This window comes from Polypterus senegalus, chromosome 1 (assembly GCF_016835505.1).
Source record: "Polypterus senegalus isolate Bchr_013 chromosome 1, ASM1683550v1, whole genome shotgun sequence".
Lineage (NCBI taxonomy): Eukaryota > Metazoa > Chordata > Cladistia > Polypteriformes > Polypteridae > Polypterus > Polypterus senegalus.
Genome location: NC_053154.1, coordinates 1,338,096 through 1,363,855, shown reverse-complemented (window position 1 = coordinate 1,363,855; position 25,760 = coordinate 1,338,096). Strand labels below are relative to the sequence as shown.

The 25,760-nt window shown below is 41.2% G+C and overlaps 1 protein-coding gene across 1 annotated transcript in view; it reads right to left on the bottom strand.

Moving 5' to 3' along the window:
* The window catches only part of LOC120517407, a 58,566-nt gene extending 33,639 nt beyond the window's left edge, over window positions 1-24,927 (bottom strand). Inside the window, exons 1-14 of the mRNA XM_039739725.1 lie at window positions 24,919-24,927; window positions 24,163-24,240; window positions 23,469-23,541; window positions 22,206-22,310; window positions 21,742-21,882; window positions 16,289-16,429; window positions 15,648-15,755; window positions 12,132-12,266; window positions 11,616-11,738; window positions 10,666-10,809; window positions 10,248-10,361; window positions 9,935-10,069; window positions 8,479-8,595; window positions 1,302-1,409 (exon numbers count right to left, since the gene is read on the bottom strand). Coding sequence (XP_039595659.1) covers window positions 1,302-1,409; window positions 8,479-8,595; window positions 9,935-10,069; window positions 10,248-10,361; window positions 10,666-10,809; window positions 11,616-11,738; window positions 12,132-12,266; window positions 15,648-15,755; window positions 16,289-16,429; window positions 21,742-21,882; window positions 22,206-22,310; window positions 23,469-23,541; window positions 24,163-24,240; window positions 24,919-24,927 — 1,531 coding nt within the window. The remainder of the gene's footprint in view (window positions 1-1,301; window positions 1,410-8,478; window positions 8,596-9,934; window positions 10,070-10,247; window positions 10,362-10,665; window positions 10,810-11,615; window positions 11,739-12,131; window positions 12,267-15,647; window positions 15,756-16,288; window positions 16,430-21,741; window positions 21,883-22,205; window positions 22,311-23,468; window positions 23,542-24,162; window positions 24,241-24,918) is intronic.
* Window positions 24,928-25,760: the final 833 nt, after the last annotated feature.

Genomic DNA, 25,760 nt, shown 5'->3' with positions numbered 1-25,760 from the left:
TGTCTTCATGAAGTTAAGATTGATCCAAAGTAAGTCATAGTCACATCAGGAAGATGGGGATGAATGAGCGAACAGGCACCATTACACCCCTCACTGGTATAAATGGGGAGGCTGTCAGTCAACAGCAGACTTTGTGAGCTAGGCCAGTAACATTGTTTGACAGATGTAGACTGTAAAGGTGTCTCCCTTTCAAGCAGGGGTGAATGATCCGTAAAGATTTACAAATGATAAATATTTATATATAGTAGCAGATAAAGATTTTGAGTACATACTAATTTAATTTAAAGCAGTTCATTCTAATACAAATTTCAAATTTGCTGAGACTCATAACAATATTTGAACATTAGAATAATTGTGACAAGAGCAGCCATTCAGCCCAACAAGCTCATCCATCCTATTAATCCTTGATTATCCGAAATAACATCAAGTTGAGTTTTGAAAGTCCCTAAGGTCCTACTGTCTACCACACTACTTGCTCACTTACTCCAAGTGGCTGTGGCTCTCTGTGTGAAGAAGAATGTCCTCATGTTTGTGTGAAATTTACCCTTAGCAAGTTTCCAACTGTGTCCCTGTGTCCTTGATGAACTCATTTTAAAGTCGCCGTCTTGGGCCTTTGATGAATTCTCTTCATCATTTTAAACACTTCATTCAGGTCTTATTAATCTTAACCTCCTTCTGATTAAACTGAAAAGACTCAACTCTAACTTAACTCTAACTCTTAGCTCAGACCTCTCAGTCCTGAGTCAGCCTAGTCACTCTCCTCAAGGCTTTCTCTAGTGCTGCTATGTCTTTTTTGTAATAAGGAGACTGAAGATGAGGCCTCACCAGCGTGTTATTCAGCTTTCGACTTGTACTGCACATCTAACATCCTAAAAGCCATCTTGATTGCCTCTGTCCACTGTCTGGATGTTCATTGTCACGAGTCCACTAAGACTCCCTGGCCCTCCTCATTTGGGGTATTTTCAAGTTTCAGACCTCCCACTGTGTATTCAAAGCTAACATTTCTGCTTTTCTTATGTAAAGCACCCTCTTAAATTGTAGAAATAGATAATGCAGTTTGTTTCTGTCACCACTGTGAAATCATTCCTGCTTCTTCACTTTTCCACTTCACATCCACACATGGAGAGCCTGGAGATGAACCAGGAGCCTCTTAGCCAGTAAGATACACAAATGCATTAAAGCAAAGTTAACTCAGTCGACTATAACACAAAAGGTCTGTACGAAGAGCACAGATTCACCTTCAAGAAGACCACAATGAGTGGACGCCTGCAATAAATTCTAAACAATTCCTGTGGGCTCACCTGAAGTGAAACACTTGTCTTGAAAACCAATGCACTGCACAACAGACTGGCAACTTCCGTCTTCTCCAGAACAGCAAACAAGTCCGTTTGGACCGGCAGAGGTGTCAACTGTCAGTGAAAAAATGCCAGAGAGTTCTCAATGATTCATCACAATATGTCTATCTGTCATTATTTTTATGATGAATTAAAAGCAAAATCCTTCTGGGTACTGCATATGCATGCCCTGTAAGACAGTCATCAGAGTTGAGCTTCATAATTGAATAAATTACATTCTTCTTAACAAAACAACTTCTAACATCCACTTAAACATGGTGCTATTTAAAACATCTGATAATTGGTGAGGACTCCTTAACACCAGGCTGCCCCCTGGGATCTTCCACACGGCCTCCACCGCCTCTAAAAACAGAACTTTTATACATGGGAGCCACTGACCTGTGAAGATGAGTGTGCAGGTAGAGAAGAACTGAAAATCTCCTACTGACCTTTATGGATTTGACACTCTTGATATCCTTCTGCTGTGAAACATTCTGACCTGTCATTGTTTACACATGTCTTAAACAACTCTTATCATACACTGATCATTTCTGTATTATCTAGATCTATTATTTATTTATTATATTACATATTTATTGACTATATTTATGTATCTAGATTGCAAATACCATACATTGCATCAATGTTCATATTGCCTACTACACGTCAATATTGCTGCTACTTCTTTGTCTTGTCTTGGTTGTGTTTCAATTTTAATTTTAAATCTTAATTTTACATTTTAATTTTAATTCTAATTTTAGTTTTTTATTTGAACTTCATATTGTTACACTGTGGACCCTGAGCTTGGCAATTTTGTCTATCTGTATACTTGTATATGGTTGAGATGACAATAAATTTCACTTTGACTTTAAATCAGACACCAAGATATCAGAAGCTTGGTGATCAAATGCCTCAAAGCCTAGAAACCTTATTGTACGTTACGACAATTTACAATCTAAAGTAAATTTAAAACAAGAAATTATATTTGAAAATAACTTCATTTGTATTGTCCCTGATTTCTCACTTCAACAGGTGCTAAACGTGTCACATTTTACAGCATTAAACAGCGCTTACGTAAAGCCGACATCAGATACAGCCTCTTGTATCCTGCTGATTTGAGAGTGGATATCAAAGGCAAGTTCCATATTTTTAGTTCTCTGTATGAAGGAAAAAAAAAAGCTAAGAAAAAAGATCCCAACACTTTTTGAAATACGATCAAGAGTCACATTGTGTCCTGGCAAAGACAAAGAAGATCTTATCAGCTACATTTTACATACAGTTAGGTCCATAAATATTTGGACAGAGACAACTTGTTTCTCATTTTGGTTCTGTACATTACCACAATGAATTTGAAATGAAACAACTCAGATGCAGTTGAAGTGCAGACTTTCAGCTTTAATTCAGTGAGGTGAACAAAATGATTGCATAAAAATGTGAGGCAACTAAAGCATTTTTTGAACACAATCCCTTCATTTCAGGGGCTCAAAAGTAATTGGACAAATTAAATAACTGGAAATAAAATGTTAATTTCCAATACTTGGTTGAAAACCAATGCCAGCCTGAAGTCTTGAACTCCTGGACATCACCAGATGTTGGGTTTCCTCCTTTTTAATGCTCTGCCAGGCCTTTACTGCAGCGTCTTTACTTTCAGTTGCTGTGTGTTTGTGGGCCTTTCTGTCTGAAGTTTAGTCTTCAACAAGTGAAATGCCTGCTCAGTTGGGTTAAGATCAGGTGACTGACTTGGCCATTCAAGAATTTTCCACTTCTTTGCTTTAATAAACTCCTGGGTTGCTTTGGCTGTATGTTTTGGGTCATTGTCCATCTGTATCATGAAACGCCCGCCGCCCAATCAATTTGACGTCATTTAGCTGGATTTGAGCAGACAGTCTGTCTCTGAACACCTCAGAATTCATTCGGCTGCTTCTGTCCTGTGTCACATCATCAATAAACACTAGTGTCCCAGTGCCACTGGCAGCCATGCACGCCCAAGCCATCACACAGTCTGCCTCCACTGTGTTTTACAGATGATGTGCTATGCTTCGGATAATGAGCTGTTCCATGCCTTCTCCATACTTTTTTCTTGCCTTCATCATTCTGGTAGAGGTTGATCTTGGTTTCATCTCTCCAAAGAATATTTTTCCAGAACTGTGCTGGCTTTTTTAGATGTTCTTTAGCAAAGTCCAATCTAGCCTTTCTATTCTTGAAGCTTATGAGTGGCTTGCACCTTGCAGTGCACCCTCTGTATTTCCTTTCATGCAGTCTTCTCTTTATGGTAGACTTGGATATCGATACGCCTACCAAGCCCTGGAGAGTGTTCTTCACTTGGGGTTTCTCTTCACCATGGAAATGATTCTGTGATCATCCACCACTGTTGTCTTCCATGGACGTCCAGGTCTTTTTGCTGTTGCTGAGTTCACCAGTGCTTGCTTTCTTTCTCAGGATGTACCAAACTGTAGATTTTGCCACTCGTAATATTGTAGTAATTTCTCGGATGGGTTTTTTCTTTTTTCTCAGCTTAAGGATGGCTTCTTTCACCTGCATGGAGAGCTCCTTTGACCGCATGTTGTATGTTCACAGCAAACTCTTCCACATGCAAGCACCGCACCTCAAATCAACTCCAGGCCTTTTATCTGCTGAATTGATAAGACATAGATAAGACTTGAACACACCTGCCATGAAATAGCCTTTGAGTCAATTGTCCAATTACTGTTGAGCCCCTGAAATAAAGGGATTGTGTTAAAAAATATTTTAGTTCCCTTACATTTTTATACAATCTTTTTGTTCAACCCACTGAATTAAAGCTGAAAGTCTGCACTTCAACTGCATCGGAGTTGTTTCATTTAAAATTCATTGTGGTAAAGTACAGAACAAATTGAGAAAAAAGTTGTCTCTGTCCAAATATTTATGGACCTAACTGTATGTGTATGCTTAACATCATTCCTTGTCTTTATTCTTTTGGGACTGTTTAAGATTATATTCTAGGTTTATAGTATTTGGACTAGATATTTCTACTCTCATCTTTCTACACTAGTGCTGGGCGGCGTGTTTAGTTCATGATGTGTTCTGTCTCTAGGCATGTCAGAGACCTGGGATTTCATGAAGTGTGGTCTATCATTACTTGGGGAAGCAAAATGGGGAGGAAAGAAAGACAGCAAGCAATTTCTGATCTATCCTTTTTACCCCCACAATTGTAAATGCCAACACAACAATAGGCTTCCTGGCCATAACTCCTGGCAAAATTGGAAATTAATGTTAAAGCTATCATATGTAATAATGTACTACCTTAATTTAAGATTATAAAATGACATCAAAAGTTCAGAAGTAATGTCTCTTTGACCAAATAGTGAGCTGGACTGTCAAAGGTCTCAATCACGAATTAATAAGTAAGAACATATTCTCTCATCTAACAGGTCTAAATGCCAAGATAGCATTTTTACAGGAGACTCACTTAATCAGCAAGGATTAGTTTCAGATGCAAAGAGATTGGACTGCCCAAATATTACACTCCAGCTATACAAAGAAAACTAAAGACGTGGGTATCTTAATTCATAGAACAATTTCATTTGTTGTATCAGATGTATTATCTGAGCCTTAAGGGAGATATGCATTGGTGATGAGTAATTTATTTAATTGTAAAGTGATATCTACGCACACAATGTGGATGATAGGCATCCATTCCCAATGTGAACACTCATAAAATTATAATGGCCAAAGACTTTAACTGTGTTTTAAATCCAGACCTAGATAGTTCTTCAGCTACAGGGGAGATAACATCTAACACTGCAGAAATAATTACACACTTATAAATTGATCATAACTTATCAGACTCATGGAGATTTCTAAATCCATACTTAAGAGCATATTCTTGCAAGTACAATGCTATTGTTATCTTCAACCATGCCCCTCTGATGATTGAGCTCAAATCACTTTGCCCCACATACAGATCTGTGCATCATAAAGACCAGTCTCACTTCTGAATAATGATGTTAAGATTCTCTCCAACATCCTAGCTATGTGGAGAAGGACAAACGAACTGTAAATGCTTTAACTTCACTATTAGCATGTAGATTTGTCTCGCTCAACTGGAATAATCCCAGCCCACCTCTGTTAAGTCAGTGAGTAACTGATGTCATGTACTATTTGAAATGAAAAAACGCAGATTCTCACTTAGAGGATCTGTAAAAACTTCTTTAAATGAAAAACACTTAAAACCTGACAGGATCTCATCAATAACATTTTCATATTGGGGAAAAGGTTTCTCTTCTGTCTTTTCTACTCTTAAAGATTTACGCTGGCTGTTTGCCTTCCTCTTTTTCTTTTAGGTTGTGTTGAATTGAATTTAGTTTTGTCGGGTTTGACTTTATTGTATTGAATGTTACTTGCTTTTAATAATTTCAATAAAAAACAAAAAATAAATCAATAAAACATCCAAAAATGAAATCAAACACTAAGATTATCATTGACCACAGCAAACATCTTGAGAAATAAAGAAGATTACTAAACCATACAGCACATTTGACTTGTGGGCATGTTGTCACTAACCTGTTTGTGTGTTGCAAAAATCAGAGCTGCAGCATTCAGCAATGAGCGTCTGGTTTTCATTTGCACTGATGTATGATGAAGTTTTGTTACAGTCCTCGGGACGACCACAAAACCTTCTGAACGACGATATGTTCATTGTAGCTGTATGACAGAAGATTATAAAACATGCAATAGCTCAATACGAATGGAAATACAAGCTTTTTCAAGTCTGAAAAGAAAATAACCAAATAAAAGAAGGAAAAAGGGATCAGCAAGTTTGAGAAAAGGTCAAGGGCTGCAGTACTCCAGCCATTTTCACTTATGTAAGGTGGACTGCTATCTCAAGGCTGGTTGGCATTGCTGCGTGGGTAATGGTGACCTTTACAGGACTGTTAGTCAAGACGGCTGAGTCACGTTTATAGAGCACATTTTAAATGAGAGCAGTTGACCAAAGTGACGTACAGTTTCAATAAATAGACCAATAAATATGTAAAGTGAAATAAAGAAGATAAAACAAACAACAAGTACTCTCATGCTAATTTAAAAAGCCAAGATGGCTTTTCAGACAGATTTAAAAGTGCACACCTAATATAAAAGAGTTAAGTGCTCCAAAGCTTAGAGGCAGCAGCCACAAAGTCTCAGTCACCTCTGAACTGAAATGTAGACCTCGGCACAAGCAGCAACTTCTGGACAGAAGTGATCATGAGGAAGAGGAAGAGTATAAGAGATCAGTAAGACAACAGGGGGCTAAACCATTCAGCGACTTAAAAACAAACAATAGATTTTAAGATCAATCCAATAGTGAACTGGACGCCAGTGAAGAGATGTATTCACTAAGACAGTTGTGATGTGATTCTGTTTGTGATGTGATCTGCAGCATTCTGGCTGATCTGTAGACGATGAGATGATTGGTAGACTTCAGTGTACAATAAGGTGCAATGGCCAAGTCATGAAGAGAAAAGGGCATGAATGTGTGTTTCAAAATCAGCTACAGAAAGAGAAGGCTTGACTTTAGTGAACAGCCCGCGTTGATAGAGACTGGCCTTCAGAGCTGAGGAGTTCATTTGTGTGCTGAATTTGAGGGCACTTCCAAAAAGTCTTTATGGAAAGGCTTTACAGTCAGTTGTCAGAGGGCCAAGGCTCCTTGAAGTGCAATAAAGTGTAATAAAGAAGCCCCATTCTGGTTTAAATGGCAGCAGACTAGTCAGGTGAGGTCAGCAGGAAGTCCCCATGAAGGGTTGACTTTGTTTTCTTTGTTCACCTGCCACAAAAATGCCTTGTTGTATCCACTGGAACAGCATATTTGGTTTATGGAGGATTTTCCAAGTGGCACCCCTGAGATTAAGAGAAGGCTGGCACTTGGAAGAAATGTGGTGTCCAGTAAGAAAAACATTTGGAAAAGCAATAATATCAGGTTGACAACCAAATTACAGATTGGTCAGAGTGACCGTTTTCCTAAAAGAAACATGTGTCTGTGAAACCTGGACACTGAGGAAGGCAGAGAGGTGAACGATCAATACGTTTGAACTGCAGTGCTGGACATGTCTGTCAACCAGAATAACGAACCAAGTAGTGCTGGAAGACATCAAACTGGAAATCTCACTGGAGACCATGATAACACAGCAAAACACGGCTCTCTTACTTTGGTCATATACCAAGCAGATCGCTTAAGAAGGACATCATACTTTAGATTAGTCAGTGGCAAAGAGGAAGTGTCCATGCAAGAGCTTGATGGCTCAACACCATCAAGAAAGGTACTGGACTGAACACAGTAGAAATGAAAGTAACCATAAGTGATCAGAAGACATGGACAGCACTGATCAACAGAGTGACCGAGAGTCGTAGTTGTCTGAATGGATAGAGTGCCTTCAAGTAGAAACCTGGAGGTTTGTGCTCCTGTAATTGGTGAAGAAGGGGCATCTGACTGGTTCTGTGAGTACTACAACACAACAACAAAGCACTTCTTCCCATACAACAGAGGTTGCCACCAGCATTTCAGACTGTATGGTCAAATTGATTTGACGACTATCACGACATCCTGGTGTGTCATGACCACTGACTTCCCACTGACTCTGCCTACTTCCCTGGTACCCACTGCCTCACAGGAACTCTTCATAAGATCGGCACTTCAGTCACAAAACGTTTCAAATGAAGAGGCCTTGATTCTCTTCCAGCATGGTCAGTGGAAATGCCACCAGGGTCTTTGCACACCTTAACTTACTCGTCAGTGTGGCTTTCCCACCAGCAACCCCAATGTTCTTCTGTGTTTTGGACTTGAATGCGTGATCATCCTGTTCTCTCTTTGTGTAATGGATGGCACTTCTCTTTGTCTCAAGCAGCACCAAAGAAGTAAACGCAGATTTTGAAATGTTCAGATTACAGTTCTGACTGTCGACTGCGATGGCTCAGGTTATGCCACTGAACTGGACTTTCAGTGCAGTCCTGCCTTCACGTTGTGACTTCTCCTGCCTTGCTTGTCCACCCAGTCTTGTGTCCCGATCTCAATTACATCCAGCCAGTTGGCAAAGAGGAACATGGATGTGCCAGTGGAATCAAGTTAAGTGTCTGTCATTAACCGTCTTCACCAAGGTATGCAAAGCAACACAAAAAATGAAATACTCACGCGTCACGTAGGAATAAGCAGAGGACACGCAGTACATGTCACCCTGAGGGCACACCTCAGCGTGGCTCTCACATGTTGTCCATGAAGTGGCGTAACAGTTGTTGCAAGTCAAAGTGTCTGAAAAACAAGTTGGCATTACGTTTGCATTGGGACACAGTTTGGCAAAAGACACACATTCACGTGTCAGCTCACCTGTCTCCTGCACGTTCTCCTTAAAAGTCACCATGTATTCAATCATTAGATAAATAAATTTAGGTCATGTTCATCACTCAAGAATCAATACAAAGCAACCTCCAAGTCATGTCAGCTCTAATGGTAAAGTTAATAAAGCGAGGAGAGTCACTTGAAGACATGTGGGATGATCCCATCGTCGGTCACCATTGCACTCCACAAATGTTACACGTTTTTTGTTCATAACACCTTTAATCGACACACATTATTATCATTCTAAATGTGCTTTCCATTAGCTAGATTATCATGTGACCCAGGCCGACCTGTAAGCTGGGCTGCTTGTTTCATCCATTTTATGAGTGGGATCTTCAGCAAGAGTTACACTCAGCTAGAATCAGCCCATCCAGGAAGCCATCTTTGTTACAAATATGCAGCAGCTTTCACATTGTGCATGACCATGAAGTACTTGAAGTGGGTTTAACTTAACATCATAAGGCACTTTACACCAAATATACAAATTGAAAAGCTACAAAAAATAAAAGAAGCAGAAGAGTCTCAAACAAAAATATCATCAAGGAGCAAGAGGAGCTCTAAATGCCAAATCACAATATGAAACAACAAAGAATGACGCAAGGCAGAGAACTTCTGAGTTTAAAGGTATCAGAGCAGCTCAGCATGGTGCACAGTGGAGGAGTGAGCTGAGAACAATGAACATCATAACGGAAGAAACGACGATGAAGAAGCTGGAGATGGCAGGCAGACTGTTACCTTGACACACAAAGAGACCTGGGAACAAAGATCTAAGGGACATGGAGTCTCAGAGCAGGACACGAGGAACGGAGTTTAGAGAAGGAAGGCAAGAAGATCTCAGAAGGTCTCAGGTGTTCAGGAGGTTTACAAGCATTGGGGCAAACAGCTTAATAAGACAAAACCTGAGCTTTGAAGACAATTGAATTTTAAACACATAAAACAAACAATTCACATACATGATGACAATTTTATCATTAAATGTGATTGGGCATAGTGGAACAAAAACCAGATAGATAGAGTGAAAGGCACTATATAATAGATAGATTTATTTGTTCCTAAGAGGAAATTTTTTTTTTTTTGCAGAAGCTCAGTGAATAAATGAATGAATAAGTAAATAAATAAATATTATTACAAACAGGAAGCACCAATCAAACAAACCCCCTCAAATTCTTGAGACGAGAAAGACCAAGTTAGCCCAAAGCAGTAAAGGCATCGGTGCCATTGACAAGTGGGACTTTAAATGCCCACCACTCACCTGGTCGATTGCACAAATTTCCTTGGCAGCACCTGCTGTTAGACATAAAAGGCCAACTGCGGGCGGTCAGGGAGTGTGGCGGGTCGTTGCACACGCTCTGGGAGGTGCATCCCCTGTACACGTTTTGTCCGTCATCTGAAACAAAAGCAGAGTCCATTGGAAACAAGACCAGCAGTAATCCCACATTAGAAGTTTACGCAGCTTTTACCAAACAAGGCGCCATTTTGCCAGGTGCACACCAAAGTAAAATGACAGAACTGAGCAGAACTGAAGACTCAATAAAAAGGACAAGTGGACATGTGGACGCACACACCTGATGTAAAGCAGTTGTCCTCAACGCCAGTGCACTGCACCGCATTCTGGCACGTCCCATCCGTCGTTGCACAGCAGAGCAGCCCGTTTATGACACCAGATGTGTTAGACACGACTGAAAAACACAAATTCAACAAAAGCTGAATCTCAGGGTCTGGCTTAAGATTTTATTTTTCCATTTGTAATATGTCACAATGGTTAACTCTCACCAGGTGACCCTACAATGTTACACATCTCTGCCCACAAACATTCATTTACAGAACAAGGAGTGTTTCTTGTTATTTTTGCTGATCTTTGTTCTCTTTGAACATCTCCAGGACTTACTAAGCAGCACCACCGTTCCATGGTTTCAAACACCTTGTAGGATTTGTAGTACGGAGGCTGCAGACATTTCAGGGCCTTTTCTGCTTCCGGCTCACCTGTTTCTGTGTTGCACAGGTCGGTGTCGCAGCAGTGGGATGTCCAAATGCTACTTGCAAGTCCATAGTTAGTTGACTCTGTTGTGTTGCATCTGTCCAGCGTAACACAGGACCTCTCGGTCTCACTGTTTGTCACTCCCAAGCCTGCCAAATGAATGAAGAAAGGGATGATAGAGTTGTCTCTTAATCACTTATTACTGTTGTATTCAACAGTGACGCCATGGCGTGTGCAGTGGAGGACGTTCAATCAAATCATCTAAATGACCTGCAAGTACTTGGGAGTTCTCGTCCACACACTCTTTGTTGTGTCGTGTCACAGTCCTTTGTTTATCTTTTCTATTATTTATTTCTGCTTAATAAATAACAGAATAGCTATTGGCTGTATTTTGTATGGCCCACCCCTTTTGTGACCCCCTTACACCCGTATTGTCTACAGTTCTGCTGTTTCTGGTCACCTGATACAGAAGTCATGTGACATGTTCCATCACTATTTCCCACCTATTTAAGATGACAGCTCCTGGTATCCTAGGCCTGGGACATCTACTGTAGTAACTGATTTTTTCATCTTTGCTTTGTTATTTGACGAATCTTTTTGGACATGTTTGGTGACCTTTGCTTTTGACTTTTGTTTTCGCTTGACGCAGATACCTTGGACTTTCTTGATTCCTGACCAAGGTGGTGTTTATTACCTGAGTGTTCCTCTGTCCCCTTTTCTGGTTTAAACATTTACAAAGTCATTCTTTGACTATCAAGTTGTTAGTTTTCATTTTGTGTTTTCTCATTTCTTCTACCTTTTGGTTAAAAAGCCCCAGTCCTCCTCAGCCATGCCACTTAACGCCATTATTACCAAAGGGCCTTCATCACAGATAGAAGAGTAAACTTGTAATAAAAAATGGAGACAAAAACCAAAACGCAATGAAATGCCACTGAAGGCAGTGGACTCTTCTTACCAGAGCTGTTAACATTGACAAAAACTCCACAGGCTGAATTTTCAGAATCACATGAAGTTGTCGTGTTTTCACAAACGTCCCACGAAGGTGACGACTGACACACATAGCAGCTTAAAGTGACATCTAGAAATGAAAAAAGAAAAACAATAAGCCATGAATGGTCTTGATTTGTTATTTCAATTGTGTCAGATAACAAACAAATAAATAAATACATTAAAACAGTCCATTGAAAACTGGGGTCAAACCAAGGGACAAAAGACCAAATCTTTGCTGTCATTTTATGTCCACAAGGTGGGGTGCCAGCCCATCAGAGGGCACACTCACATTCACCCACATATCAGCAAGCAAAGCACCTAAAACACATCTTCAATGATGTGGGAATTTAAAAAACCTGCACAGACTTGGAGAGAAAGTACAAATTCTGCAGACTTGAACCCGAACCACGCAACCCTTCAGGCGCTGCAGCACCAACCACTGTGCCACCGACAGGCACGCGGGAACGAGAAGGAGGCTTACTGGGTTTATTGCAGACATTTCCTTGGCAGCAGTGAGTCTGTTGGCTCAGAGAGATCTGCAGGCTGGCAGCTGCTGTGACGGGATTGTCACACACGCTTTGTGACGCACAACCTGAATATGCAGATAATCCGGTATCTAAAAAAAAATATGAAAACAGATTTGTATGCTAGCACTTGTTAACAGCCTTACATTGTGACATGCCAAAAACCTGTAAATTAAAAATCATTAAATCCAAGACTGTAAAAGAATGAATTCATTTTGGCTTTAGAAAGGTTTCTACATTTTGGTTCCATAATTAGCTTTGCTATCTTTGGATAATTCTCTCTTCTAGAATTCTATTTTGGCCTTTTGGATTAACAAAGTCTGAATTTTGGACTTAGATTTTTGTTTTTAAGTTTGATAAATCTTTAAAGATTTCATTTTTTGAATAAAATGATTCATGGTGAGAGTTAAAGCCTAAAGAAGCTCTCGGCGTGACTGTCCTGTTAATGTCAAGCCTGAAGGAGCCCAGCGTCTTGAACAGACATTTTGAGAAAGGAATCTCCCCGAAAGGCATTAAAAAGGTCTGAGTTGTAGAGTAATTTGTGTAATTTTCTTAGCATTACGTTTACCTCCAGAAAAACAAGCCAAACAAGAAAAAATGTTATTACTTGTAACAGAAAAGTGAAAATGTCAAAATATCAACCGTAATCCAATAGCTGTGGTCTGCCAAGTGTCCACTGCTGTACTGATGCAGTCTTTGGAGTCACGTTTTTTGAGACAATCACCAACACATAGGGACAATATTTCCTATGTTGGTTTTATGCACAAGAGGGTAAAATGTCAGTGCCTGATCTGTGCCAGTGACGCACTCATTGTTTTATTGTAGCCTACCACAGCGCCAGGCTTAATGACTTCCACATTCCCCTGACACAGACATTGACAGCTGCAGACTGTGAACAGTGCTTGGGGGACCGATGCCTTTCTTGTCCTTCTACTTGGTTGGACAGCAACCCTTCATTTGACCACACATATCATGGCGGCCCGGTCATACAGTATGTCTGCATATCCAGGTTATCCAGGTCAGCATCCGGTGGCCAATTCACATCATCCTCATTATCTCTTGGCACAACTAATGGTTCAGTTTCACTGTCTTCTAAAACTGGCTTTACAGCTTCTTGTTTACACGCCATTGTGTGTTTTGTTTAAGGCTCCTCGGTACTCATGAATATCAATGAGATACCAGAGACTGGTAGGACACATAGAAAAATTCATGATTATACTGTAACATGATATTATTTCACCCAAAGGATGGCAGCAGAAAGCACTGTCCCAGGTGTTAATCGGGCTTAACCATTTTTACATAAAATGCAAAGCCCAAGAGAGACTTGGGTTGAATGATGATGAAGATAGAAATTAATGCAAAGTGCACCTGCGATTGAAACCAGGAAGCAACACTCTGGATTTCACAGGAAAGAGTCATGGGAAACAGAAACGAGCAAAGCCGTCAATGACCCCACTGAGTGATTCCGTTTCTTCTGCATTTCTAGCCTGACTTGGCCTAGCATCATGGGCAATTGACCTGTAAAGATCCAATCTGCTATGGGACAACCAGAGCACATACTGAAACTGCCAGCTAGAAGTTTATGTAAGCAACCAGGAGAAGAGATTAATGTTGGATCGCTAATAAAATGACCAGCTTTTGAACCTCAGTACCTATATAATAATATGGTTCTGAAGCAAATAAGCGTCTTACATGAGGCTTCCTTTTGATAACTGTGGAGTCTGGGATTGTTGCGGAGATTGAGAGGACAGCTGATGCTTACTTCTGGTAATGAAAATCCTAAAATGCTGCTGTTTTTTTGTTTTTTGGTACTTTAGTCCGGGTGTACCACACAACCCTAGAAATGACTTTGCAAAAGGCAAGAAAGGAGCCAAAAGCTGGAAATCTAAACAGAGAGATGCCAAAGTAAGAACAAGAGACACACATGAGAGTCAAACAGACAGGCAAAAGATGAGAAATCTGGAGATTCTTAGAATGAATTACAAAAGCATTCAGCAAAAAGGTCTGTTTAGGAATCCATCAGCTCCGATAAGGAAGTGATCTTTCTGAGTGACTTTTAACTCAAAGACCAATTGGTCAAAAGTCACAACCTCAGAAGACACCCCCATAGAGATGCAAGAGTGGCCCTAATAACAACTAAGGCACAACAAGGTGCCAACCATACCCATTCAATATGGCGGTGATAATGGTTAAAATAAAAACGTATGTCGCAAGGTCTCCAAAACACACAATCTCTATTCTCTTATCATTCAGATTGAGCAAATTGGGGATATTCTGGTGGCAATTCAGACATTCCAGTATGGGTGTAAGAGAGTTTGTTTTGCTACTGTATATCTGTGTGCCATCTGCGTAGCAATAACAGGAAATCTTATATTTTTTATATTTTTAGAACCACATTGATGACCCAATGCTCATAGCGTTGAATTAAATTAAGCAGGTTTGAGCATGGATGAAGGGCTTATGAGTGCATGTCTCCCCTCTTTTTTGGGCCCTTATTCTGCTTATTTATTTATTCATTTTGTTGAGAGAACTGGTGCAGATTTAAGCTCCATTATACTCGTTATACATGGCGTTACAAGTGAAACAACCCCAAGTGCAATAAAGAAGCCCCGTCCTGCCAGGTGAGGCTTTCTTTTCTATATTTACCTGCCAAAAATATGGCAGTGATAATGGTTAAAATAAAAATAAAAGATCAAATGTAAGTCGTAAATGAAAAAAACAAATGGCAGATTCATGACCTGCAGTACTGAAAACCCCAAAAACAGTGCAAGAAAATCTGCAAATAAGAAGTCCGAAATAACAGTAACTCGAGGAGGCAGGATGAAGGGACAAAAGTGCACAAGACTCCAGAAAATTCTCTAGGATCTGTGGGGTCAAAAACAAATGACCAACATGACACCTGCTGAGGACACAATGGAGATGGACAGTCGGCATCAGGACTGTGGTCACCTGGAGGAGTTAGCGCTCGGACGGACTGGCGCTGTGCTGCACGTGCACACCGAGAATGATAACGGCTCACAGTTAGAAATGGGGACTGTGGTTTATGTCATTACCTGGTCAGTGGGTCTCGCCTGTGGGACCTGTGGGTTCAAATGTGTTCATCTACAGTGTTCTGCCGTGAAGCCACGTCCTTCAAGCTCCACAAAATATACTTCAACGTCCTAGTCTTTACCACGGTGATGAAATGTAGAGTTTGATTTGAGTTTTTCTTGCCCTGAAGTTTCTTTCTCATCCAAAAGATCAGGTAAGCACATGTAAATCACATTGAATAACTTCACAGGTTGATTAATCAAACTAAATGGCATGCACGCACTTCACGATTGTTTGGTTTAAAATGTGATCACCAAAGTCTGAGAAACAGGAAGATGTCAGAAGACACACTGGTACGAAATGCACTCATAAAATATTAAAAATCTACTTCGTAAAAGACTAGCAAATGAAAGTAGGGTAAGTTTGACTTCCAACGGGCATACCTGAGATAAAGCAGTGGTCCTGAATGCCAGTGCACATGACCAGCCTCTGGCACAGGCCGTTCAATCCAGCACAGCAGACTAAGCCATTGGGGTCGCTGGCAACGCTAACTGTGGGAACAAAAAGAAAACGAGTGACCACATCATCCAGATCTTTTATCACAGGCACATTCTGAATATGACATCCTGTCCAATGGCTTTAACTCTCAAAAAGTGTAGAAACACATGGAGTCCTCGTGGAATTCTTTCAAGTTAACAATCCAAAGGTTGCCCTCAAGAATTTACAAAATCCTTTCATCCATCTAGCGGATGTTCCAATCTGACTTTTCAATTGTAAGGTTATAAAGAGGCAGAGTCTAAAATGGCAACCTCAGGCACAAGACCAGAAGCAAACCCTGGGCACACTGGCACTCAGACACACACCCACACGGATACTGAACCAGTAAGCCTAACTGGTAAAGAAGTGGAGATCTTGGAGAACAAGAGCAAATAGATGAGGAGAAATTACAAAAACTCCTCAGAGACAGTGAGCATGCAGGCTGGCATCGATGCCCAACCTCACCATGACACACTATGTCAACCCCACAGGTACAAAATATTAAAGCTTTAATAACAATAGAATAAAAATGAATAAGGAAAATTACCGTTTTCAGCATTACACAGGTCTGAGCTGCAGCACTGAGAAATCCAGGCTGTGCTTCCATATCCGTAGTTCAGTGAGACGCTCACATTGCAGCTCTCCGGAACGGCACACTGTCTTTGGAAAATGTTGTATGAATTCACATCTAAAGAATCAAACAAGAACACAAACTTAATCATTTAAAAGAAAAAAGAGTGTTGTCATTAAAAGGGATGTATGAGGGAAGCCTACCAACAAATTAGCCATCAGACCAAAGAAATATACCAGCGCACCAAACACGCAACGAACTCACAAGGCCTTCCTGTGACCCCCCAATGAAACACCTTATCTGGCTTGAGTGGCCAGTCCTCTGTCACTGACTTGATGTCCTCATCATCTTCAGAACCAAAGTTACCCACCTGTGACATGTGCAGCGTGGGCATTTGTGAAACAGAAGGGTGACTGATGGCTGACAGCCTCATCCATGCCATATCCTGATGTATGGCCCTGAACACCACAGCTGATCAATGTGATACCGACTGGCTATGTGGGCCTTGTGTGGCCAATAATCGTTGAGCACTTCATCTTCAACATTAATATAAACTGGGAGTCTGATTTGCCAGCATTTGCTAGGATGTTGAATGCTTTGTTGTTTGGTTTCATCACCAGTTATGAAATTCCCTGTTTATGCTTCCCAAATTGTTTTTAGCCTGAACTCATCAGCCTGACATTCTCGTGAGAACATTCCATGTGGTGTTGTTTCATTTCAGGTGTCATCTAACATGCGTGGACCTCACTGATTTAACTAACTGTTCATGAATAACTGACTCAACTGGCTCACACATAACCAGTATAGCGCCTGCTCTCTCATACACTGTCACTGTCTCCATTACCGTTCACTGCATGCTGATAACCTTTTCTTCCACCTTTACAATCAAAGGCCAGCCAGACCTTGTTCATCTTCATGCTGCCATGACAGAATTCTGCAGGTCGTTTCTTGGCTGTAGCAGGTCATGATTCAAGTTAACTCAATGAAACTATAATGGTGTATTATCTGTCCTCAATGTTACTATGATGCTTGATTTTGTATTTTTTGGCATCCATGCTGCCTGGGACCTGAAGCAAATACGATAACATTGTAAGCCTCAAATGTTACAGAACTGGGATTTACAAATTTGGGGATGAAGAAGTTGTGGTGGAGGACTGTTGAGGTTTTAATGTCCCCAGCTAAATAACAATAATATGCACATCAGGGTGTATCGGCGCTCACCTGAGCTAAAAACCGTTGAGCAAGTCGCATTTGGAGAACTGCAGGGAGCAGACACACTTTCACAGGAGTCCCAGGAAGTGGACGAGTAGCATTGGTGACAAGTCACACTGGAATCTGAAAGTAAAATGAATGAGCAAGTTTTCATCTGAAGCCCGTATTCAGAACGTTTAACTCTTTTATTGTCTTGCATTTCTTCAATTCGGACAGTGAAATGACATTGTTTTAATTAGAGTAAAAGCAAAAACTGTGCAGTTATTCAAATTTGTGAGCCATCAAATCATTTAATTACTACACTTTTACTGTCACAAAAAAGCCTTAAGCATATTGGTGAATTAACAAAAATATTATTTGCTAGCCGTTACCCCACAAAGGCAAGCAATTAAGTACATTTTAAAATATGTATTTATATCTCTTTCCCTTCTTGCACCTTCAGAGCCTGTCCTAGGTATCCTCGTGTGTCTCCAGAGCCGGCGCTCCCTCTGTCGATAATAATAATCCCATAAAGGATACGTTTGACATTTTTGAAGTCTAAGTAATTTCTTCACAAATATTCTGTACACTACTGGATATGCATTTGTCATGCAAAATTGTGCTCTAAAATGAATTGCTTTCTCTGAATTTTAAATTCAGTGGGGGCTGGGTGGTCTCGTGGCCTCGGTACCCCTGCAGATTTTGCTTTTTTTTTTCTTCAGCCCACCGGAGTGTTTTTTGTTTTTTGTTTTTTTCTGTCCTCCTGGGCGTCAGACCTTACTTTATTCTTTGTTAATTAGTATTGCCTAATCTTATTTTGATATTTTTCTTGTTTCTCTCTTCATCTTGTAAAGCAGTTTGAGCTTCATCATGTGCATGAAATCGTGCTCTAGAAATAAATGTTGTTGCTAAAAACATCTTTACAATGCAGCCAATGGGGAAAGGAGGAAAAGCTTCAAAACAAACTGAATGTGTCCCTTATTGCCAGTTTTTGATCTGTGTACTGTAATTACTTATTTTACACATCATTTTAGAATAATAAAATACTAATATTATGAGATTCTGCCATTTTTAAACAAGTCCAGCCATGTACGATAGCTCACCACTTGTAGTCTTCTGCTAACCTTTTATCCCGATGGGTGCGGTTTCCTCTCAAAAGACCAAATTTCCATGTCATGTGGCTGGTTTGGTTTTGATTTACTTCAATATTTATGTCAGATTCTTAAACTTAAACTAACCACAAGAATAACAATACCTGGAATATGCGACAAATTCCTTTGTTGTCACAAACACACGTCAGAAACATGGCTAGCGTGGATCAGTACTCAACAACTGTCTTGGCTAAAAAATTTGACATATTTCCTACATTTTTAAGCTTTTCCTCTGTTCCCCATACTTGCCATTGTAAAGTGCCAAAGCAGGCATTTTTTTTAATTTACTGAAAGCACCGACTGTAACTTCAGTATACAATTTTGTTTGACAGATGCACACATAGCATGCTTGTGAAGAAACAAGTTTGACTTGAAAAATACCAGGCTTATCTTTTAATGCCTTCTTTTCCCAGACTCTATGATTTTGAGGTGCCTTTGTCGCCACCTGTCCACTTTTATAATTTCCTTCTTTGAAGATGACTCTCAGCGTGCCTCCTATAGCTTTACAGCCTCCTTGTGTCTTTCACACTTCCTCTTTCAATCACATCACCAAAACCAAACTGACCAATTACATTAAAGCTAAACTGACCCCTGATAAGAGCTGTTCGGTCGCTGTACAACCGGTGTCAGAGCTTGGTCCGCATTGCCGGCAGTAAGTCGAGCCCGTTTCCAGTGAGAGTTGGACTCCGCCAGGGCTGCCCTTTGTCACCGATTCTGTTCATAACTTTTATGGACAGAATTTCTAGGCGCAGCCAGGGTGTTGAAGGGGTCCGGTTTGGTGGACTCGGGATTGGGTCACTGCTTTTTGCAGATGATGTTGTCCTGTTTGCTTCATCAGGCCGTGATCTTCAGCTCTCTCTGGATCGGTTCGCAGCTGAGTGTGAAGCGGCTGGGATGAGAATCAGCACCTCCAAATCCGAGAGCATGGTCCTCAGCCGGAAAAGGGTGGAGTGCCCTCTCAGGGTTGGGGGAGAGATCCTACCCCAAGTGGAGGAGTTCAAGTATCTCGGGTCTTGTTCACGAGTGAGGGAAGAATGGAGCGTGAGATCGACAGGCGGATCGGTGCAGCATCCGCAGTGATGCGGGCTCTGCATCGGTCTGTCGTGGTGAAAAAGGAGCTGAGCCGTAAGGCAAAGCTCTCAATTTACCAGTCGATCTACGCTCCTACCCTCACCTATGGTCATGAGCTATGGGTAGTGACCGAAAGAACGAGATCGCGAATACAAGCGGCTGAAATGAGTTTCCTCCGCAGGGTGTCTGGGCTTTCCCTTAAAGATAGGGTGAGAAGCTCAGTCATCCGGGAGGGGCTCAGAGTAGAGCCGCTGCTCCTCCGCATCGAGAGGAGTCAGATGAGGTGGCTCGGGCGTCTGATCAGGATGCCTCCTGGACGCCTCCCTGGTGAGGTGTTCCGGGCATGTCCAACCGGGAGGAGGCCCCGGGGAAGACCCAGGACACTCTGGAGGGACTATGTCTCCCGGCTGGCCTGGGAACGCCTTGGGATTCTCCCGGAAGAGCTGGAAGAAGTGGCCGGGGAGAGGGAAGTCTGGGCCTCTCTGCTTAAGCTGCTGCCCCCGCGACCCGACCTCGGATAAGCGGAAGAGAATGGATGGATGGATGGATAAACTGACCCACCAGATTGCTCGAGGAACAGGACACTCACAGTCCTTAGCATTTTATTATATAGTAAATTTATAATAAGAATAAGAAAGTACATTTTTTTATTCTAACTCCTTCAAACATTTCCAAAAGTGGAGCAAATCCACTTTTAATTGTGTAGTGTGTGTCGGCTATGTTGTTGTGGTGTGCAAAATCTGCAGGTTTTGGTCTATATTTTCATCATATTCTGTTCAAGACAAAACAGCAGATGAACTTAAATGCAGGTCACTAGCATGGACAGTTAACATCATAGGCAATCTGTTTTCCTGAATGTATAAATATCAGTACCATCTGCTTGAACTGATCAGGAATTCAGGAGACACCTCAAGCTGTACTGGTGATTTTATCACCTGAAAAGGGAAAGTCACCAGGACCAAACTGATTTAGAGCTTGGAAAAGGAAGACATGCTATGGTTCAAGTTGTACCCGATTACTTTACAATCTGTGACCAGAAGGAGATGCCATAGGACTGGAAATTACAGCTTGAGACAGGAGATTGTTAAAACATAAGAAATTTTATCCCTTGAAACAATGGCCGTACTCAAACTGATGAATGGGTTTGAGCATATTCATTCATCATATTGACAGCCAGCCAATCAGATATACTGTATGTAGCAATCACATCTTGAAAACCCCCGGGGTAAACTTTTATAATAAATAAGACTTGTCTGCAGAGCAACATCAGAAGAGGGCACCATCAATGTGCTTTGATTGTCAGAAAAGCATCTCATGAACAACTTCATGTGCGAGACCCTGGGACTACTATATATATCTAGACTTTACTATCAATCTTATTTTCTATTATTCTTTGTTCTCTTTGGTATTATTATTCATGTAATAAATACCATGCTACTTTTTAACATTCTATGCTTTGTCTTCATGTCTAGAGTGATTGAAGTAATAAGGTAGATCTCTTTGAGCAACTGTTGTATCCAGAGGTTTGCCATATGCTCCGTGCTGCATGGTTTATTAAAGCTGAGGATGTGAGCTTCACCCAATAGTAGGGAACAGGACATCAAGTAAGGCTTTCCTTGTTGATAAATGGGCTATAGCCAAGGATGTGGAGCCTTTGTATGTTTGAATACATTCGTAGAGACTAAAGTAATATTTATGTCTAAGATATCTTTAAAACATTGTATGTTTTTCATGCTGACAATAAGTAAGTCTCTTGAAGTGCTGTGTTATTCCTAAGGCACTTGTGTGGTTTAAAGTGCCAAAGGTTAAACAACCATGTGTGTGTTATTCGTAAAGTCTGTGTGTATGCGTATGTCTATGTGTGTTAATCTTATGTTGCGACAGTAGACGGACCTGATGAGTACACTTACCCCTAGGTAAAGGGTAAGTAGAGGAAAATACCACGATAACACACATCAAGCATGAATGCAATTGAGAAGGTTATCTACTGGCTCTATAAAAAGAGTTGATGCCTACTGTTGGTCACATTGTTGCAGAAAGATCCTTGGCAGCAGCTGATATTTGATATTGTGGTGAATCCAAAGTAGTCTGCAATCATCTGCACATTGTCACAGGCACTTTGTGAGGCACAACCTTGGACCAGTCCAAGACCACTAACTAAACAAGAAAAGAAAAAAAGAGAAATGAACAGCAGAGCAAAAGGGGCAAATAACGTGTGTGTAACACATTGGCAACAATTAAAATCATCAGTGCAATAAAATAAATCAACACTGGGAAAGACACACACAGAAAGTCCCAGAGTGAACTACATCGATCCTAGACATGTAAAACAGAAGACTCCTGCCAAGAGCCCACCCACAGGTCACATACTGCAGTAGCTAAACAAGACACATTTCTGAACAGAAGTCTGCTGTAATCCACGCTTTTTTGAATACATTCCCAATGATCGAGAAGTCCTGCTATATTGACACTTGACTTACTTCCAAGGGTGAAGCAGCGGTCTTCAATGCCAGCGCACTGCACTACTTGGTCCACGTTGCTTGTTGCAGAATGGCATTGCAGGGTATTTGGGGAAGGTGTGATGACTGTAATGAAGAATATGGAAAGTTTAAGGAATAAGACAAAGGTGCGATGATAGGATCTTGGATATTTATTGGTGAAGCAACAGCCTTTGTCCTTTTACTTCAAATGTCTGATTAGAAAATCTAACATTTAATGATAAAAGGAAAACTAAGGAGTTTGAATTAAAAAAGCCTTTGAAGGACTTATTTCAGACCTGCTCTTAGACCACATAACAATGTGCCACCACACCATACTGTTATTAAATCCTCTTATTTCAATTTATGGTCACAAAAGGCCAGTGCTTATAATGGGAGCACTGGGCACAAGGCACACACCAACTCTACACTGGGATGTCAGCACAACTCAAAAAAAAACGAATGATGAGGAAGTCAAACACTGAATGAAAGTCCAGAGTTGGAGACGCTAGGCAGTCTAATGCCAACTTCAGCTCCTCCTGTGACAGAGGAGATGTGTTGTGTGACCAACAGCCAGTTTTTCATATTAGAGCATTAAAAATACTTTTAACGGGAATGAGAAATTTAGCCCAACAAAGCTTACCAATTTAATCTGTCTATGTCTTCAAAACAAAATCAAGTTGAGTTTTAAATGTCCCTAGAGGCCTACTGTCCACCATATTACTTGTCAACTGGTTCCATTTAAACCTTATTATTGAGTCCAAAACATTTACTCTGGAGAGGATAGTCCATGTTCACTGTACGATGCGGAAACAACATGGAAAGAACAGTTAAACGTCTGTCAGCAATGCAGTTCAACTGGGTCTGCTTCTGATGATCTGAAGTACGGAAGACCCCAGCCATGGAGGTGAAGCGTTCTTCATTTTGTGCATGAGGATTTGGATTTAAACCTGACAAGTGGACTGTAAAATGTGCACCAAGCACAGCAGGAAACACAACAGAACAGATCTTGAGGTTAGGGTGCTGGCATGTGCGGACTTTGATGACTGGCATTTCAAAAAGATCTTGCAATGCCAGACTAGAATGACAGGTCCAAAGCTAAGAAGATGAAAGAGACAACAAGGTCAGAAGCAGACTGGGTCACTTCTGAGATCAGAATAAACTAAAATCATCAAAATCAGAAACAAATGCAGGAATCCTGAGTAACAGTGGTGGTGTGCCACCATCTTAAAGCACAGCAGTAGGAATCAGCACAATGAAACGTACAGCGTTTATGTAGAGTGATCTTCACAGAGTGCAGGCGCAGAACATGGTGGTTACTAAATGCAGAGTGAGCACGCTAAGACACAAAGAAAAAAGCGGAAAACTGATCAACATAAGAGAAGCCCAGCATCATCTCTCCATGAATTAATTCTTGAACTACGGCCAGTCGACAACACAGGAGATCAGAATCATAAAAGACAAAGCCAAAGATAAAGTCAGACACGGTGACAGACCTGGAGACCTCGGCCTACTAGCCTCATGCCCCCTTCTGTAGTAGAGCAGACAGCATGACGTCACAAATCATATACAGTCACCTGGTAGTAATGGTGCCATCTCCAACAACAACACAACCATATGGCAAAGGGAAACACAACAACAAAATGGTGACAGCGATATTATTTTATAACAAGAATAAAACGAAAATCCCACCTAAAACGGTTATGCATGGAGCAAAATCTTAAAATGATGACAGCTCTCGTAGGTGTTAGTGACCTTAGCAAGGCCACCTTTACTGATGATGAGCTGCTTATCATCATCTTATCATTTTAGGACAAAATGAGGGCATGAGGGATCTGCAGCAGCATCAGGCAGGGGTGTTTGCTTACAGCCACTTTCTGGATCATGAACGACACATTTAGGGCAGAGTGTGACAAGATGTTCAGCCCAGCGTTTGTGCGGCTGAGGCAGTCACTCTCACAATCACACTGTAGATCGTCAGTTGAGAATTCTGGACTGCTTCTGTCAGGCCAGTGGAGATTCTGGTCACTCCATTAGCCTGAAGGAGACAAGTGTGAGAAGAGGGCCAAGGACAGAACCCTGAGGAGCTCCTTGTGTGACTGGCGCTGAGCTGGATCTGCTGTCACCAAGACTAACAAACTCTTGTCTATCAGTCAGATAGGACTTGAACCACTGGAGGGCAGTGCCAGAGATACCCAGCATGTTCTCCATTCTGGACAGTAGAATGTCATGTCTGACCCGAGTGTCAAATGCTGCACTGAGGTCTAATAGAATTAATATGCTGGTTTGTCCAGAGTCTGCTGCCATAAGCAAATCATTGGTTACCCATAGCAGAGCAGTTCCACAGCTGTGCCACGCCCTGACACCCGACTGAAAGGGTTCATCAAATTATTAGAGGTTAAGTAATTGGTGAGCTGGGAGGCTACAACACACTCAAGAACGTTTGACAGGAAAGGTAAGTGGGAAATAGGCCAGAAATTGTTAAGATCGTCAGCATCAAGACCAGACTTTAACATTGGGGTTACAGAAATGATTTTAAAAGTGAGAGGCACAGAGCCAGTGTCAAGGGATGAGTTTATTATTGTTGTAGCAGTCGGGATTATGGCATGAAGGCAGGATTGAAGTAGTGTGCTGGGGATGGGGTCCAGTAGACAAGTAGTCACACTTATCACACTTTCTTTCAAGAATATGTTAGTAGTGCCAGGGTGCCAAGTACCTTCTCCATTACCTTCTGTGCTGTTGGAGTTGCACAAATTTGACTGACAGCACTCCGTATGTGAAACGGCACTCAGTTCTCCAGTGTTGATGGACATGGAAACATTGCAGATGGCTGGATTGACACACGATCTGATATACTGAGTTTGATTTAAGGAATCTGAAGGAAATAAAAGCAATACAATAAGACAGGAATCACTGCACCTCACATACACTTGTGAAGAGAATAAAGTCAAAAAGAGTAAAGACGAAACAAGTTCAGGGACTTCATGGGGCTCCACAGCTCTCATTGGTGAGTTCACTGCTTTCTGTAAGAGACCCTGGAATGCACACCAGACCCATCAGTGAACTTCTAACAGCTTGACCCGCAGAGCAGCACTGCCACTGCACCTGGACCACCGTTATGCCATGTTTTCCTCTCACAGGGCAGACTTTTCTTCGTGATGGCCTCATGCCACAATAATCTGGCAATGCTGGAGGAGACGACCAAAAGCTGAGGCCCTGAGGCTTAATGTGCAGTCAAAGACACAAACTTCATACAAGCTGCTCACATTGACAACACAAAATCAGTTCTGAGGGTCACTCTTATTAGTTTTATATAAAAATGAATCTTTAACTGTTTCATTCTACTTACTCTGTATAGTTTGGATTGCTGAAACTCCACACTGCATTGCTGGTGATGAACATGAGGACAGCTGCTGGACGTCACAAGAGCTTGATTCATTGAGATTAGAGCACTGGTAACAGGTCAGGACAGGTGACGGGTCTGAAAACAAGAAGTGCGGATTATTCAATCCATCCTTGTGGATATGAGACAGGTTAGGTAAGATGGCTCTACCTTAA